At 33.3% G+C, this 17,500-nt stretch overlaps 1 protein-coding gene across 1 annotated transcript in view; it reads left to right on the top strand.

Moving 5' to 3' along the window:
* The window catches only part of LOC136841097 (uncharacterized), an 86,997-nt gene that overhangs the window by 66,724 nt on the left and 2,773 nt on the right, over positions 1–17,500 (top strand). Inside the window, exons 15-23 of the mRNA XM_067108144.1 lie at positions 928–1,038; positions 1,642–1,849; positions 5,429–5,563; positions 6,747–6,918; positions 7,445–7,523; positions 8,745–8,890; positions 9,717–9,830; positions 10,630–10,803; positions 16,212–16,286. Coding sequence (XP_066964245.1) covers positions 928–1,038; positions 1,642–1,849; positions 5,429–5,563; positions 6,747–6,918; positions 7,445–7,523; positions 8,745–8,890; positions 9,717–9,830; positions 10,630–10,803; positions 16,212–16,286 — 1,214 coding nt within the window. The remainder of the gene's footprint in view (positions 1–927; positions 1,039–1,641; positions 1,850–5,428; positions 5,564–6,746; positions 6,919–7,444; positions 7,524–8,744; positions 8,891–9,716; positions 9,831–10,629; positions 10,804–16,211; positions 16,287–17,500) is intronic.

Genomic DNA, 17,500 nt, shown 5'->3' with positions numbered 1-17,500 from the left:
ATAGAAAAATAAAAAATAGTAATCGGCTATTATCCAAACAGTTGTTGAAGTAATAGTAATAAGAGTGTTTATAATAATATATAAAAATAATGATATAATATTATTAAAATAATAGTAATAATAAGAAAAATTAAACCAGTGATAAAAATAGCAGCATACAGTTAACTTTCAACCAAAGACCAGTTGTTTGAATAACTCTTGTTTTGTACCGTTTTGGATAAATTCTGTCGGATAGAAAACGGTAAACTTTAAGGTTCCTTGCGGCGTCCCTTAGGCCCTTAGCTGCAACCTCTTTCATTTTATGACTGTACCTCCTCCGTTCATGTTCCCTTTCCTCGTTCTTACTTTCCTCCACCCTCTCAACAATTGTTTTATATTGCAGCTGCAAAAGGTTTTTCTCCTGTTACACCTTTCAAACCTTTCTACTCTGCTTTTCCTCTTATACCTTTCAAACCTTTCTACTCTGTTTCTCCTCCTGTTGCACCTTTTAAACCTTTCTACACTCAGTTTCCCCCGCTGTTACACCTTTCACACCTTTCTGCTGTCAGTTTATCCTCTTGTTACACCTTTCAAACCTTTCTGCTGTCAGTTTATCCTTCTGTTACACCTTTCAAACCTTTCTACTGTCAGTTTCTCCTCCTGATACACCTTTCAAACCTTTCTACTCTCAGTTTCTCCTCCTGATACACCTTTCAAACCTTTCTACTCTCAGTTTCTCCTCCTGATACACCATCCAGACCTTTTTTACTCTCAATGCCCCTTTCACCGCCAAATGACCTCATCATAGGTCCCAGCTCTTGCTTAGCCTTTGGCCTAAATTTTATATTCCATTCCAACACTTCTTGCGAGATCTTGGTTGTTCGTTTTTGCCAACATCTTTCATGTGGTTTTGTTTTCCCGAGTTTTGACTGGTCCTCTCTTTCGCAGAATCCCAGACGAGCCGTTTCAAGTCCCAGGCGAAGACGAAATGGAATACAAGGCTGATGATTTAGAAGCTTGTGCCGAGTTCTGTTCTTTAGAGGACGCATTCGACTGCAAGTGAGTCTGTCCGTACACAGTAATTTGGTTATCTGTCGTTATTAATGTAAATAATAATTTATGTATGTATGTATATGCATACATATGTGTATATACATGTATGTTTATATATATATATATATATATATATATATATATTTATATTTATATGTATATAGTATATATGTATATATATATATATATATATATATATATATATATATATATATATATATATATATATATATATATGTATATATGTATATGCATATACATGTATGTATATAATATATATATGTATATATATATATGTATATATGTATATGTATATATATATATATATATATATATATATATATATATATATATATATATATATATATATATATATATATATATATATATATATATATATATATATATATATATAATATATATGTATGTATTATATATAATATGTATGCAGTAAATTCAAACACAACCGTTCACCTATAAACATTAAATTTCAACCATGAATAAGAGCGCCACTTAAGTACCGGTACTTAAGAACCCCTCTTAACCAACAACACCTTGTCCCAATCTCACCTGTACCTGAGGTCACCTTCCCTTTTGCCCACCCGTCAGATCATTCCATTTCTGCCGAGACTTCGGCGCCTGTTACCTGAGTAATAACGAGGGCGCGGAGGGCCCCCAGGTCAAGAACTTCACCTGCGAACACTACATCGACAACCACGATAACATGACCTTCGATGACCTGCCCTCGGCCGAGGTCGACGTCCTCCTCAGGAAGTACATCCAGGAAGGGAAGTTCTCCTTCAAGATCAAATACGTGGTGAGATTTGGTCCTCATTTTCGCGGCTGTGTTGACTTCTGTTGCGTTTGTTGTTTCTCCCAAGAGTTGGTTTTATTATGTTTTTTCTAAAGAGGTGGTTTTATAATGTTGTTTTTCAAAAGAGTTACTTTTATCGTGTTGTTTTTCCCAAAAATTTGTATTTGTTGTTTTCCCAAAAGGGTTGGTTTTATTATTAAAGAGTTTGTTTTATGTTTCTCAAAAGATTTGATCTTTTTTATTGGTTTTGTTGTTTCATTGATGTTGTTTTTCAAAACCTGGTTTCATGATGTTTTTCAAAAGAGTTGGTTTTATAATGTTGTTTTTCAAAAGAGTTGGTTTATCTTGCTCATCATTCCATTAGATTTGTTTTTTCTTAAAAGAGTTGGTTTTATCATATTGTTTCTTAAAGGTGTTGGTTTTATTATGTTGTTTTCATCCAATTGTATTTGTTATTTCTCAAAAGAGTTGGTTTTATTGTGCTGTTTTTCTAAAGAGTTGGTTTTATAATGGTCTTTTTCAAAAGAATTGATCTTATTGTGTTGTTTTTCATTCAATTGTGTTTGTTGTTTCCCAAAAGGGTTAGTTTTATTATTTTGTCTCTCAAAAGAGTTGGTTTTATTATCTTGTTTTTCATAAGGGTTGGTTTTATAAAGTTGTTTTTCAAAAGAGTTGGTTTATCTTGCTCGTCACACCATTATATTTTTTTTGTTTCTCAAAAGAGTTGGTTTTATTATATTGCTTCTCAAAGGTGGTGGTTTTATTATGTTGTTTTTCATTCAACTGTATTTGTTGTTTCTCGAAAGAATTGGTTTTATTATGGTGTTTCTCAAAAGAGTTGGTTTTATTATGTTGTTTATCGAAGGAGTTGGTTTTATTATGTTGCTTTTATTTCAATTGTATTTACTGTTTCTCAGAAGAGTTGGTTTTATTACGTTGCTTTTCTTTCAGCTATATTTATAGTTTCTCGGAAGAGCTAGCTTATTACGTTGTTTCTCAAAAGAGTTTATTTTATTTTATTCTTTCTCAAAAGAGTTGGTTTTATATGTTGTTTCTCAAAAGATTTGGTTTTACTATACTGTTTCATGTCAAAAGTGTTGGCTTATATTATATATATATATATATATATATATATATATATATATATATATATATATATATATATATATTGTCACAGAGTGTTCCAAGTACCTGGTTATTACTCTACCAATCATAGGATTCAAGTTTACCTCACTTACAGCCAGACACATGAACTCTCATAACAAAAAAAAATACAACTCAGTACTCTAAAGGCAACAGTGATCGCTTAAAATAATTATCAACAATGTGAGGTACCAAATATCAAAACAATTGTGAGGTATTAGTATATACTAAAATTAATAAATGAGCATCACTCCACTACTGTAACTGTCTCCCAAGTTTAGAGTCACATCAGCAAAAATGAAGGAACAAAACTATTATCAACTATGACTTAGCAAAGTTATTCCTACCACTGGTGGTTAATAAATGAAACACTATTGTAAAAACTTTAAATACAAAAATTTATTTGATTTATTACTTCCAAATTAATACATCAAATTTCACAATCTTACTTTGAAAAAGACTTACTATTACTTGAAAAAACAAATCTTAATTCTTAAATCAAATTATAAAACAAATTTAAATCACTAAATTTTTTGTATGTGAAACAAAATTAACAGAGCAAAATTTAAACCATTAAGAAACACTTAAGATGTGAAAGAAATCTAAGTAAGTAATTTGAAAACACAAGAACATACAAAAACACACAAAAACTGAAAAGTGTAGAAAGTGAAATAAATTCACTTAAAAATCTTACTTAATTGACCGTTCTAATAATCACTTGTTTAAACCTATCAAATTATTTAAACACTTCAAATTACATTATACCATGGTATAAATTTGTAAAATTCACTTTACCTTACACAAGCTTTCACACAGTCTGCAGATGTTCACAAGGTACACAATAGGCTCCATTACCAATATATACACTGTTATAAATCGAAATGTTAGATCTCACAAAATCAAAATGGAGAGCCCAACAATTAATTACTTTACGTTATCTGAGAGAGAGAGAACTTCTTTTTACATCTACACCTCACGGTATTCCGTCTCTATATGAATCTGATTTTTGTTTCTTTCCACCCAAAAGCAAAACCCCATAGATCATTCTAGCAAAGCTGAATGACGTCATGTAAAACACTTTGGGACCAAGACCCACAGAATATTCTAAAACGTTTTGGGACCAGGGTACAAAGGTGAACATGATCAGGACAATGCAACTGTTTCGATTGAAACACGTTCTAGAAACTATATGACGCAATTACCACACGGTTTTGCGCAATAATTCCCCCTCCTCGTATGGGAGTGAAAATTTGTCTACGTGACTGGGCACCCATCCCTTATCTCTCACCTGTTAACGCAACTCTAACAGGAAATTGCTTGAACTCAAAACAAAGCGATCTCGATGACAATCCAGGAACCACAAAGTGGTTGGATAACAAAATCTTTTCCTGTTTTACGTTATCTAAATTATCAGTATTTGTGAGACATTTTTTGCATAATTATTACTAATATACAGAATATACTGCAGCATCTCCTGTAAAAAAAAATCATACGACAATTACAAAGCATATCACAACATTCTGGAAAAATTTTACAGTATACATTTTTACGAAGATATATATATATATATATATATATATATATATATATATATATATATATATATATATATATATATATATATATATATATATATATATATATATATATATCAGAAAGCTATCCTTTAATATCCAGTTAGCTCTACCTCGAAATATATTTTCATATACAAGTTCACATGGGTTTGCATCCCTGTCCTGAGTCCTTGTCCTTCGCTGGTTCGACCCCACGGGACGGTGAACTATTATCAACTAAAAATTCCCCTTTGGTAACATATATGAAAATATATTATTTCAAGGTAGAGCGAATTGGATATTAAAGGACGTTTGTAGCTTTCTGATTGTATATGAATCACGGTGATGTGATAAATAGTCATAATATGGCTACGTGCGACAAACGCATTACACGGTCAACATGGCAGAGGTGGGTGGATATCGTCTCCAAATGCAAAACACCTGAGTTCGACGAGTGAGTTGTATATGGGAGCCGATATCCAATTATACCTCTCTTGTGGCCGACTGGGTTAGTGCGTCCCTGTAGTCCTGAGTCCTCGTCCTTCGCTGGTTCGACCCCACGGGACGGTGAACTTATTATCAACTAAAAAAATCCCCTTCGGTATCATATATGAAAATATATTATTTCCGAGGTAGAGCGAATTGGATATTAAAGGACGTTTGTAGCTTTCTGATTGTATATGAATCACGGTGATGTGATAAATAGTCTATATATATATATATATATATATATATATATATATATATATATATATATATATATATATATATATATATATATATATATATCTTCAGCAATAACAAAATACAGCACTGACATCTCTCTCTCTCTCTCTCTCTCTCTCTCTCTCTCTCTCTCTCTCTCTGTGGTTGTGTCCTTTTCCAGGAAGTGGAGGTGAACTTCACAGCCACGCAGCACATCATGTTCAAGACTCCAGACCCCATGGACCCAATCAGGTTCCAGTTTTACACCTTCAAGAGATATCACACCATCACGAGTCCCGATGCCAATATCAAACTGGTTGGTTGAAAACACTTCCCTCTTTTTTTTCTTATTTGGGAAATGAATCTAGATTGTATTATTATTGTTATAATTATTATTATTATTATTATTATTATTATTATTATTATTATTATTATTATTATTATTATTATTATTATTATTTTACTGTTTTTCCTTTTACCTCTTGTTAATTTCTTCTAAAGAACACCAAATTCTTTGGAAGCTTGTATATCAAATTAAAACCCCCTGTGGACTTCTTCCATGTAGGTAGGGTTCATATTCTGAATAATAACAATAATAATAATAATTATTATTATTATTATTATTATTATTAGTAGTAGTAGTAGTAGTAGTAGTAGTAGTAGTAGTAGTAGTAGTATCAAATTGGTAGGTAAAAAAAAACTTTTTCTTTTTCTTAGGAAATGAATCCAATATTAATTATTATTATTATTAAATTATTATTAATTATTATTTTATTATTATTATTATTATTATTATTATTATTTCACACCATTAGGATGCCAATATCAAATTGAATTGAAAACCCTTCTTTTTATTATTCTAAATTTTATTATTATTATTATTATTATTATTATTATTATTATTATTATTATTATTATTATTATTATTATTATTATTCAGAAGACGAACCATACTGATATGGAACTTATATATACTTACATTTTTATATATTTATTCATTATCGTGTTAATTTTTTTTCTAGTAACTGATCTCTTCTTTCTGTATTTCTAATTACCTTCTGTTACTTCTTTCGAAAGAACACCATAATATTCTGTGGAAACTTGGATTTCAAATCAGTGGCCCCTAATAATAATAATAATAATAATAATAATAATAAATAATAATAATACGAAGGTCTTCTTAAATTTCTTGTTAATGGCCCCTGTGGTCAGCTTGTTCCATATGAATAGGGTTCATCTTCTAAATAATAACAATGATAATTTCTTTTAAAAGGCAAGTCTTTAATTAATAATAATTAGGATGCAAGATTCAATTGCTAATTACTGGTCCATTTCATTTTTGTCCAAAGAAGTAACCGCTAACTATTCCCTTCAGCGAAAAAAATTGTATTAAAAGAGTCCTCCCGGAAACGTTCAAGTGTTTTGACTCTCGGTTCCAAAAGCCTTACAAGGAAGGACAATTCTTCTTCTTCTTCTTCTTCTTCTTTTCCGCCCAACAGAAAGACGGGTCGACCCTCGCTTGCATGTCAGCCTGCGTCTACTGGATGGACTTCAAATGCGAGACTATCGTCCACAACTTCATGACGGGGGAGTGTAGTCTCTACAGCCAGCACGCAGCCGAAGTCAACAGCTCTCGAATCGAGAAGAAAGACGATTGCACCATTCATGGTCGTTAGTATCCTTCTCCGTTAGCCAAACAAATCCTTTCCCCTAAAAAATTAACTCTGTTGTCAGTGCACGTCATGCGGTGCACTGTCATTCTGGTTCTTCGAGCGTCCCTTTCCCCTAGCTGCAACCTCTTTCATTCCTTTCACTGTACCTCCGTTTATTCTCTTTCTTCCATCTTACTTTCCTCAACCCTCTCATGAGTTGTTTCACAACGCAACTGCAAAAGGGTTTCCTCCTGTTACACCTTTCAAGCCTTTTTATTCCTCTCATTTTCCCTTTCAGCTGTGAATGACTTCATCATAGGTCCCAGCTCTTGCTTGACCTTTGGCCTAAATCTTATATTCCATTCCATTCCATTCAGAAAAAAATAACATTGGAGGAAAAATGGCTTGCGATTGGGATGGGATTATAAGTGATAAAATCAGCCTACTCCCTTTACCAGAGATTCTAGGAAGTGCACAATATCTTTTACGCCACTTACAAATCATAAGTATTTCATGCACTAAAACTGTCATATCTGTGTCAACAGGAAACTATTTAACGGACTACACCCCTCTGCTCGGAGGAATTTCCATCAATACGACAGGTCCCTGTGTCGAAAGGATACTCCCCTGAAGAATGTGCTATGTAAGTTGGTTTCGAGTTTGAGCCCTGAAATTCATGGCAATTTTTTTTATAAGCAACTTCACTACAGTCTTAAACGTTTGGACGTTCCCTCGTGTACTCCTAATTAGTATTCATTATCAGTCTATAATACATTAACAACAATAAATTCGACTTTTCACAACTGTTACATAACTTTCTCCTTCAGCAGCATCTTAAACCTTTCAGTATGGTTACTAAAGACCTATGAGCAGAATTGGCTAATGATTTCTTATAACCTACACAAACAGCTATTTTCTGAGGATCTTTTGGGGAATCCTCAGGTGTTATTCTGTAAGTTTTGAAGGACCTGACAGGATCTAGCAAAACTCTGGCTTGTAGCTTTAATTTGCCCCAGGACTGACCAATGACCTCTTGTATCCTACATAAAATTGACCCTACTCCATGATACTCCTTGGGGACTCCTTAGGTGCTTCTCTGAACGTTCTGAAGGATCTGACAGGATCTAGCAAAACCCTGGCTTGTAGCTTTAATCTTTCCCTAGCCTCTTCCTCCCACTTTTTTGCTGAGTCTTGACATGTCTCCCAGTTTCCCACACATCTATCTTCTTCAGTTAATTGTACCATAGGTAGACCTGGATCATCTCTGTCCATGTTGATTTGTAATTAACAGAGACAAATATCCTACATTAATTCTGCATCATTGGCAAATCACCTCAGGTGGAAGACTTTGTTACCCAAATCTCTGCCGTAATTCTCTTAACTAGTAACTTTTTAAATTATCTACTAGGATTCTAAAATGTTTGAAGGCATATTTCATAGGAAGGCGTATTACAGATCAGTATGTAGAGGATGACAAACTTACGGTTTTATGTTTGGAAGACCTTATAGATAGATAAATATATATACATATATATATATATATATATATATATATATATATATATATATATATATATATATATATATATATATATATATATAATGTGTATATATGTGTATATTGTTATGCATTTATTTCTTCATGTGTTCCCTATCCCCATGGATTTATATCTAAATCAATGAATCAGTGAGAACATAATTACACAGACTTGTATTCCCTACCCCAACACACCATCAGTAAATTACAAAAAAAAAAGGCAAAGGGACAGACCAGAGACACGTAAAAGCACAATTATTTTCGGGGAATATTACCAAAGAAAATTTTTCATTATTCTATGACCATAGGCAGTGCACCAGAAGCCAAGACTACAACTGCAACAGCTTCGAGTTTTGCTGGGAGATGGGAACGTGTCACCTGCACGTAGAGACCTTCATAGATGTCTCCGATGGGGGGAACTACTCAACGCATCAAGCTTGTATGCATTTCGAAAGTAAGAAATCTCTCAGACTCTGTGTGTTTTTGGATGAGCAAGAATTCTTCAGTTGTGTAGCTGCTACGGAAAGATGCCAAGTATATATTTCGAAAGTTAAAAAAATCTCTCAAACTTTGTGTGTTTTTAGATGAGCAAGAATTCTTCAGTTGTGTAGCTGCTACGAAAAGATGCCAAGTATATATTTCGAAAGTTAGAAATCTCTCAGACTTTGTGTGTTTTTAGATGAGCAAGAATTCTTCAGTTGTGTAGCTGTTACGAAAAGATGCCAAGTATACATTTCAACAGTAAGAAATCTCTCAGATGTGTTTGTTTGTGTTTGGATAAGCAGGAATTCTTCACTTGCATAGTTACGAAAAGGTGCCAAGTTCTGCCCTGCATGCATTTCCAAAGGAAGAAATCTCTCAGAATTGTACGTGTGTTTGGATGAGCAGCAATTATTTAGTTGTGTATTTATGAGAAGATGCCAGTTTCAGCCTTGTATGCATGTCAAAAATAAGATTTTACTCAGATTTGCATGTTTGTCTTTGGATGAATAGGAATTATTCAGTTGCATTGTTACATAAAGATGCCAGGTTAAAACAACCACACCTAGCATGATTATATTCATTGTTCAGTGCATATGAAGGTTACCAATCGAATTAATAATCTTCCATCCCTTGTCTAAAGTACTTTAAACTTACAGGAAACAATTAGGCACTTCTGAAGTATTTCAAATCTAACTGGTTGTAATATCTATGACTACGCTGATAACTGATTTGATTCCAGAAAATAAGTTATGCGACATACTTTGTAAATATAATTCCTCTTACTTTTCTCTTTCCAGAAAAGGCAGAAAAAATATTCACCTCTTACCCAAATTCAGGAATGCCTCAGAAATATCACAAGCTAGTGGCCCAGCTGACCAGTGTGTCTCAGTGTGCTAAACTGTGCTTGGAAGGTGAGTCTCCTTGCGTATCTGCTTGCTTTCATCCCTGTGGTTTCTTTATATGAGACAAGAGCAAATTATATCTTGTAACAATGTCGCCCTGGTCTTGTTTTTCATGATTCAAAGACTTTTTACAGAAACATATTGATTTTTTATAGGAATCTGGGAATCTCTCTTGCCGTAAGATTTGAAACGATTTGATAGCTGTGATGCTGTTCTTTTGTAAGAAAACTATTTCCCCTTTTTCAAAGTCCTTTTTTGAAAACTGTTTTATTCTTGTTATTTTTCCTACAAGTGATATCGTTGTTGGCCTGGAAAACAAGGTTGTTCAGTACGGCGATGATGCAACACTTGCGGGTGTTAATTTATTTTTTCTTCTCTAATAGTTGATTTTTTCTCTCCGTATTTCTCATTACCTCCTGTTACTTCCTTCAAATGAACACCATATGCTTTCGAAGCTTTAGAATTTCAAGTCAGTGGCCCCTGTGGTGGGCTTGTTCCTTATGAATGGGGTTCATCTTCTGAACATATAATAGTAATAATAAATAATGAACCATGGAACCCATGCAACGATGCTAAAATATCGAGAATTAAAAGTCACAGTAGTGTTAATTAACATTACTGCTGTTGCTTTTAATTCTCAGTATATAATAATAATAATGTTTGTTCATTATTTTTTTTCCCTCGCGGGCTTTATTCCAAATTGTCCTTAGAGTATAAACGACGACATTATTCTCTGTATTGTGTTTTCAGTGACATTCTATTTATGTGACTCCTCTATTTTTTCCTTCTCACGACAAATCGTCGACAGACACCGCGGAGACGTGCCAGAGTTACGACTTCTGCACCCGCTGTGAGGCAGACGACTTCGACGTGTGCGGCCAAGAACACAAAGATGGTTTGAACATGTGCTTCCTGGGCGACCATCATCTTGGAGAACCCAATCTGCAGCTGTCTACAGCGTCCAGCTGCGATCATTACTCTCGTAAGTGTAGCCTTAAAAAAAATTGTTTTGTCTAAAGTTTGTGAGTTTTTGTAAATCTGATTGTAGGACTTTGGTTTGGGTAAATACTTATAAGTGAGCTGTTAGCTTTTGTTTGCATGTAAAAGGATGTTTTAAACTTTTACCTGACGTCAGTGAATGTTTGTAAATCTGATTGCTGGACTTTGGTTTAGGTAAAAGCTTATAAGTGAGTTGTTTGCTTTTGTTTGTATGCAAAAGGAAGTTTTTCAACTTTATAATCTGACGTTTGGGAATGTTTGTAAATCTGATTGCTGGACTTTGGTTTAGGTAAAAGCTTATATGTGAGCTGTTTGCTTTTGTTTGCATGTAAAAGGATGTTTTAAACTTTTCTCTGACGTCTGTGAATTTTTGTAAATCTGATTGCTGGACTTTGGTTTGGGTAAATACTTATAAGTGAGTTGTTTGCTTTTGTTTGCATGTAAAATTTGGATGTTTTAAACTTTTATCTGATGTCAGTGAATGTTTGTAAATCTGATTGCTGGACTTTGGTTTAGGTAAACGCTTATAAGTGAGTTGTTTGCTTTTGTTTGCATGTAAAAGGAAGTTTTTAAACTTTGTTTTCTGACGTTTGGGAATGTTTGTAAATCTGATTGCTGGACTTTGGTTTGGGTAAATACTTATAAGTGAGCTGTTTGCTTTTGTTTGCATGTAAAAGGATGTTTTAAACTTTTACCTGATGTCAGTGAATGTTTGTAAATCTGATTGCTGGACTTTGGTTTAGGTAAAAGCTTATAAGTGAGTTGTTTGCTTTTGTTTGTATGTAAAAGAAAGTTTTAAAACTTTATAATCTGACGTTTGGGAATGTTTGTAAATCTGATTGCTGGACTTTGGTTTGGGTAAATACTTATAAGTGAGCTGTTTGCTTTTGTTTGCATGCTAAAGGATGTTTTAAACTTTTATCTGACGTTAATGAATGTTTGTAAATCTGATTGCTGGACTTTGGGTTAGGTAAAAGCTTATAAGTGAGTTGTTTGCTTTTGTTTGTATGTAAAAGGAAGTTTTTAAACTTTATAATCTGACGTTTGGGAATGTTTGTAAATCTGATTGCTGGACTTTGGTTTAGGTAAAAGCTTATAAGTGAGCTGTTTGCTTTGTTTGCATGTAAAAGGATGTTTTAAACTTTTATCTGACGTCTGTGAATTTTTGTAAATCTGATTGCTGGACTTTGGTTTGGGTAAATACTTATAAGTGAGTTGTTTGCTTTTGTTTGCATGTAAAATTTGGATGTTTTAAACTTTATAATCCGATGTCAGTGAATGTTTGTAAATCTGGTTGCTGGACTTTGGTTTAGGTAAACGCTTATAAGTGAGTTGTTTGCTTTGGTTTGCATGTAAAAGGAAGTTTTTAAACTTTGTTTTCTGACGTTTGGGAATGTTTGTAAATCTGATTGCTGGACTTTGGTTTGGGTAAATACTTATAAGTGAGCTGTTTGCTTTTGTTTGCATGTAAAAGGATGTTTTAAACTTTTACCTGATGTCAGTGAATGTTTGTAAATCTGATTGCTGGACTTTGGTTTAGGTAAAAGCTTATAAGTGAGTTGTTTGCTTTTGTTTGTATGTAAAAGAAAGTTTTTAAACTTTATAATCTGACGTTTGGGAATGTTTGTAAATCTGATTGCTGGACTTTGGTTTGGGTAAATACTTATAAGTGAGCTGTTTGCTTTTGTTTGCATGCTAAGGATGTTTTAAACTTTTATCTGACGTTAATGAATGTTTGTAAATCTGATTGCTGGACTTTGGGTTAGGTAAAAGCTTATAAGTGAGTTGTTTGCTTTTGTTTGTATGTAAAAGGAAGTTTTTAAACTTTATAATCTGACGTTTGGGAATGTTTGTAAATCTGATTGCTGGACTTTGGTTTAGGTAAAAGCTTATAAGTGAGCTGTTTGCTTTTGTTTGCATGTAAAAGGATGTTTTAAACTTTTATCTGACGTCTGTGAATTTTTGTAAATCTGATTGCTGGACTTTGGTTTGGGTAAATACTTATAAGTGAGTTGTTTGCTTTTGTTTGCATGTAAAATTTGGATGTTTTAAACTTTATAATCCGATGTCAGTGAATGTTTGTAAATCTGGTTGCTGGACTTTGGTTTAGGTAAACGCTTATAAGTGAGTTGTTTGCTTTGGTTTGCATGTAAAAGGAAGTTTTAAACTTTTGTTTTCTGACGTTTGGGAATGTTTGTAAATCTGATTGCTGGACTTTGGTTTGGGTAAATACTAATAAGTGAGTTTTTTGCTTTTGTTTGCATGTAAAAGGATGTTTTAAACTTTTATCTGCCGTAGTGAATGTTTGTAAATCCGATTGCTGGACTTTGGTTCAGGTAAAAGCTTATAAGTGAGCTGTTTGCTTTTGTTTGTATGTAAAAGGATGTTTTTAAACTTTATAAGCTGACGTTTGGGAATGTTTGTAAATCTGATTGCAGGACTTTGGTTTAGGTAATTGCTAACTAATGAATGTGTAGTTTGCATTTGTGGGTATATAAAAGGATATGCTTTAAACTTTTGTATCTGACATTTGTAAATCTGGTTAAAGCGGACTTTGGTGTATGTAAATACTAATAAGTAAGGTGCTGACATTGCTGGATGTGCAGAATTATATATATTTTAAAATCTGACGTTCCGGCTTTCATCTAATGCAGCTCTGACGCGAGTCAGTTCAGAAAGAGTATTATTTATCGATCAGAACAAAGTTTAACTTTTTTGTGTATGGGTTCTAGGTAATTTGACTCCCGGTAATTTGACTCCGGTATTTTGACTCCCGGTATTTTGACTCCCGTTATTTTGACTCCCGGTATTTTGACTCCCGGTCATTTTGATTCCCGGTAATTTCACTCCCACTTTTTCCTTTCTTTTTTCGTTGAATATACTTTTAATCTTTCTTGTTTAGTTCAAAAAATAAAGTTTTTTTTTTTTAAGAAAAACAAGTAGATACATATTAACTAAAAATGAAAGAAAAACGAATAATACTAAAAGCCATGTTAACATCTTTTATTAATACAAAGCATGTATGTAATATTTAAAATGGATAAAATGTAATCATACCAAAGTATGAGATAAGACTATATACAAAATTGAAACCATAAAAAATTAAAAAATTCAATAATGATGCAGGTTATGAGCTATTGCTCTCAAGAATTCCAGTTTATTTTGGTCGCTGTATCGCTCAATGATTATCTGCAGTCGCTTGTTTATATCTTTATACTTCTTCTTTTTCTCACAAATCTCGCCACCATCAAATTGAATCTTTCTCAATTGCGCCAAGTGCTCTTCCTTTTTTAATGCAGTAATCAACTTCCATATATTTGGATGGGTACAACTTAAAGAGCTTTGCAAGGCATTGTGATAGCCCTCTAAATGGTTATTTGTGCGAGGCATCTCGGAATCCGTTCTTAAGTGAACATTCCAAATATCTAAAGGAAACAAAGGAGGTGTTCTGCGTTGTCTAACTCCTCTACCTCGCAAACATCCTATGTACGATATTTCAAAATAAGACACTAGTTCTTGAGGAAGATCGTCATCGTCAACAAGCTCTTCGAATCCATCAAGCACATCAAGTTTCTTTCCTCCCCGGGTGCTGTTAAAAACATAAGGCATGGTGACCGTATATTTCCTTTTAAAGTAATAAACAAAGAAGTAAGATGTTGATGTGGCCTGGTAAACCTTGAAGAGTCGAAATACAAACTACAAAGTGGTAGAGATAGTTTCAGTTAGTCTCCATAGAGCGATAATTTTAGTCAACTACCTAGCGTGCATGTAAACAAGCAATTCTATTACTAAAATTATGTACTTTTTACTTGTTTCCTGTTTCGTAAATTTTTTTTTTTCTTCTTTTATCTATTTACTTTTTTTAGACGGTAAATGATGATGATTATGAAACTGAGAATTAACAGAACCTTTTTTCTGAACTAAAAGAAAGATTAAAAGTTGTATATTCAACGAAAAAGAAAGGAAAAAAAGTGGGGTGAAATTACCGGGAATCAAAATGACCGGGAGTCAAATTACCGGGAGTCAAAATACCGGGAGTCAAAATACCGAGTCAAATTACCGGAGTCAAATTACCGGCCACCGCTTAGGTATGACTGCTTTCCAGAACAAAGAACCTTAGAGCTGCAGAAAAACGTAAATGAATATTTTCTCTTCGCCGTGATGTAGTTTTACGTAAAGAAATTTTCTTGCATTTTATTTTAAAAATGTGGATTCAATGACAAACATGACAAAAATCATAAGCCTTATTTCCCAAATTTCTTCAGGGAAGAAGAGAACCTCAGTACGAAAAAAAGGCAAGAAATGCGCCGAAGTTTCTTTGGCGCAATCGAGTTTTCTGTACAGCCGCTACGGCGTATAATCCAGGCCACCGAAAATAGATCTATCTTTCTGTGGTCTCGGTATAATGCTGTATGAGCCGTGACCCATGAAACTTTAAGGACGGCACGATTATGGCTAACTTTTACCTTAAATACAATAAAAACTACTGAGGTTAGAGGGCTGCAATTTGGTATGTTTGATGATTGGAGGGTGGATAATCAACATTCCAATTTGCAGCCCTCTAGCCTGAGTAGTTTTTAAGATCTGAGGGCGGACAGAATAAAGTGAAGAAGGAGAGACAAAGCCGGCACAGTAGTTTTATTTTACAGAAAACTAAAAATCAGCTTCTTTAAGCTATTCTGTTAACTTGCACAGCAACCATGCACCCATCACTTTCATATAAAGAAAGCTTGACAAATTAATTCACTTTACATGAATGAATTGCAAGAGTTCTTGCAAGGCACCATCTCTCTCTCTCTCCAGTATCTGACCTGCTCTTTGAAATTTGCAATACCCTTAAGTAATCTACTTCAGATTTTCCATTTTCCTGTATTTTATTTAATTCCGCAGTATCATTCTCCCTTGTGCTCTTGCAAAAAAAACTTTCAAATCCCTCTGTTACACATTTAACACAAACAGTATACGAGAAATGGATCCTTTGTCCTAGAGTTTGTTATCTTGAAAGGATATCTCATGCAGAAGTGTGGGCAATATTTATGGGTGATTATATATCATTAATATGTAAAACTGTAGTTTTTTTAACAAATTTTTTTACTTTTGTTCAGTCCTTTTTAGAGAGTTTACGGTTACTAGCTTGTTTGCAGTTGATAGCTTTTTTATTGTGGCTATGAGAAAATGTTATGGTACTTTCATAACTGACCCAATGTTCCTTTCAACAAGAGCAAATATTTTACTTTTTTCATGTGAAGGAAATTATAAAATATGGCCTGATTTAGAAATACGGAAGAGAGAGAGAGAGAGAGAGAGAGAGAGAGAGAGAGAGAGAGAGAGAGAGAGAGAGAGAGAGAGAGAGAGAGAACATGACTAAAGTAACTATTAAATTTTTTGCAGGTGATCTGTTTGGAGACCAAGATTATGCCTCGTGGATCGCCAGCCAACGGAAACATGACAAGCCGTATACAGGAGGTAAGAATCAATTATCCTTACACACGTGAAGAAAATATGAACTATTTTCATTCGATCTTTAAAAAAAAAAAAAAAAAAACAAGGTGTTTATAGTTTATAGGTTTTTATCGTGGGAGTGAGGAAACGCAATGCTACGTTTGGAACTGGTGTACTTAAAATGACATCCACAACAGCAATGTTCTGCTCATTTTGCACACATTTTAGACAAAAGCATTAATGAAATCTTTATATATATATAATTCGTGAAAAAACCTGAAACCCATTTAGGCATCATTTTTCGAAATGAGATCTTGTCTGGTGCATCAAAAGAAGCGCTTATGTTTCCGTTTACCAGTCCAAGGTGCATTGTCTCCATGTTGGCGATTGTCATCGTAAGACATTTAAGCGAAGAATAAAACACACGGAGCTTCACTAACCGAGGATGAAGTTTCATAATTTATGATTTTCATTTGTACACTTTTTTTTCTTTCATATTTTTACTTTTCACAAAGGATAACTCATAAGAAAGGTCGCCTGTCTCCTTAGGTAGTTTCATGTCGCCATTGTTCAAATTCAAATTCAGAATGCTTTTGGACACGAAGGGCCATAGACAATTATTCATAAGCATGCATAAAAGTCGTTTAAAAACTCTTAAAAGGATGGAACTGAGAAGGACAAGTATGAAAAATTATTTTGCAAGAAGTGTAAAAATTATGACGTCGATGATTCTTCCCACTGAAAGGACAAGTACATATATATATATATATATATATATATATATATATATATATATATATATATATATATATATATATATATATATATATATATATATATAATATATATATATATATATATATATATATATATATATATATATATATATATATTTATATATATATATATATATTGTCACGGTGCATACCAAGTACCTGGTTATTACACAACTAATTGCAGATTTCAAAATATATCTCACTTCAGCCAGATACCTGAACCCTCATAACAATGAGAATCACAACTGAATACTCTAAAAGTTAACAGTGATCCCTTAAAAAATCATTAATCATGTGAAAAATCAAACTAAATTTATCAAAAGAATTGTGAGGTATCTACAATTAAACAAGAAATATACTAGAATAAAAGGGCATCACTCCATCAAACAACTTTAACTTTTTCCCCTGCCTTAATTCACTGCAGCAAAACTACAGGAACAAAACATGTTTATCATTTTTTGC

The sequence above is a fragment of the Macrobrachium rosenbergii genome, chromosome 8, assembly GCF_040412425.1.
Source record: "Macrobrachium rosenbergii isolate ZJJX-2024 chromosome 8, ASM4041242v1, whole genome shotgun sequence".
In the NCBI taxonomy this organism is placed as follows: domain Eukaryota; kingdom Metazoa; phylum Arthropoda; class Malacostraca; order Decapoda; family Palaemonidae; genus Macrobrachium; species Macrobrachium rosenbergii.
Note: the sequence above shows the minus strand (reverse complement) of the source record. Positions and strands in the feature narration are given on the sequence as shown.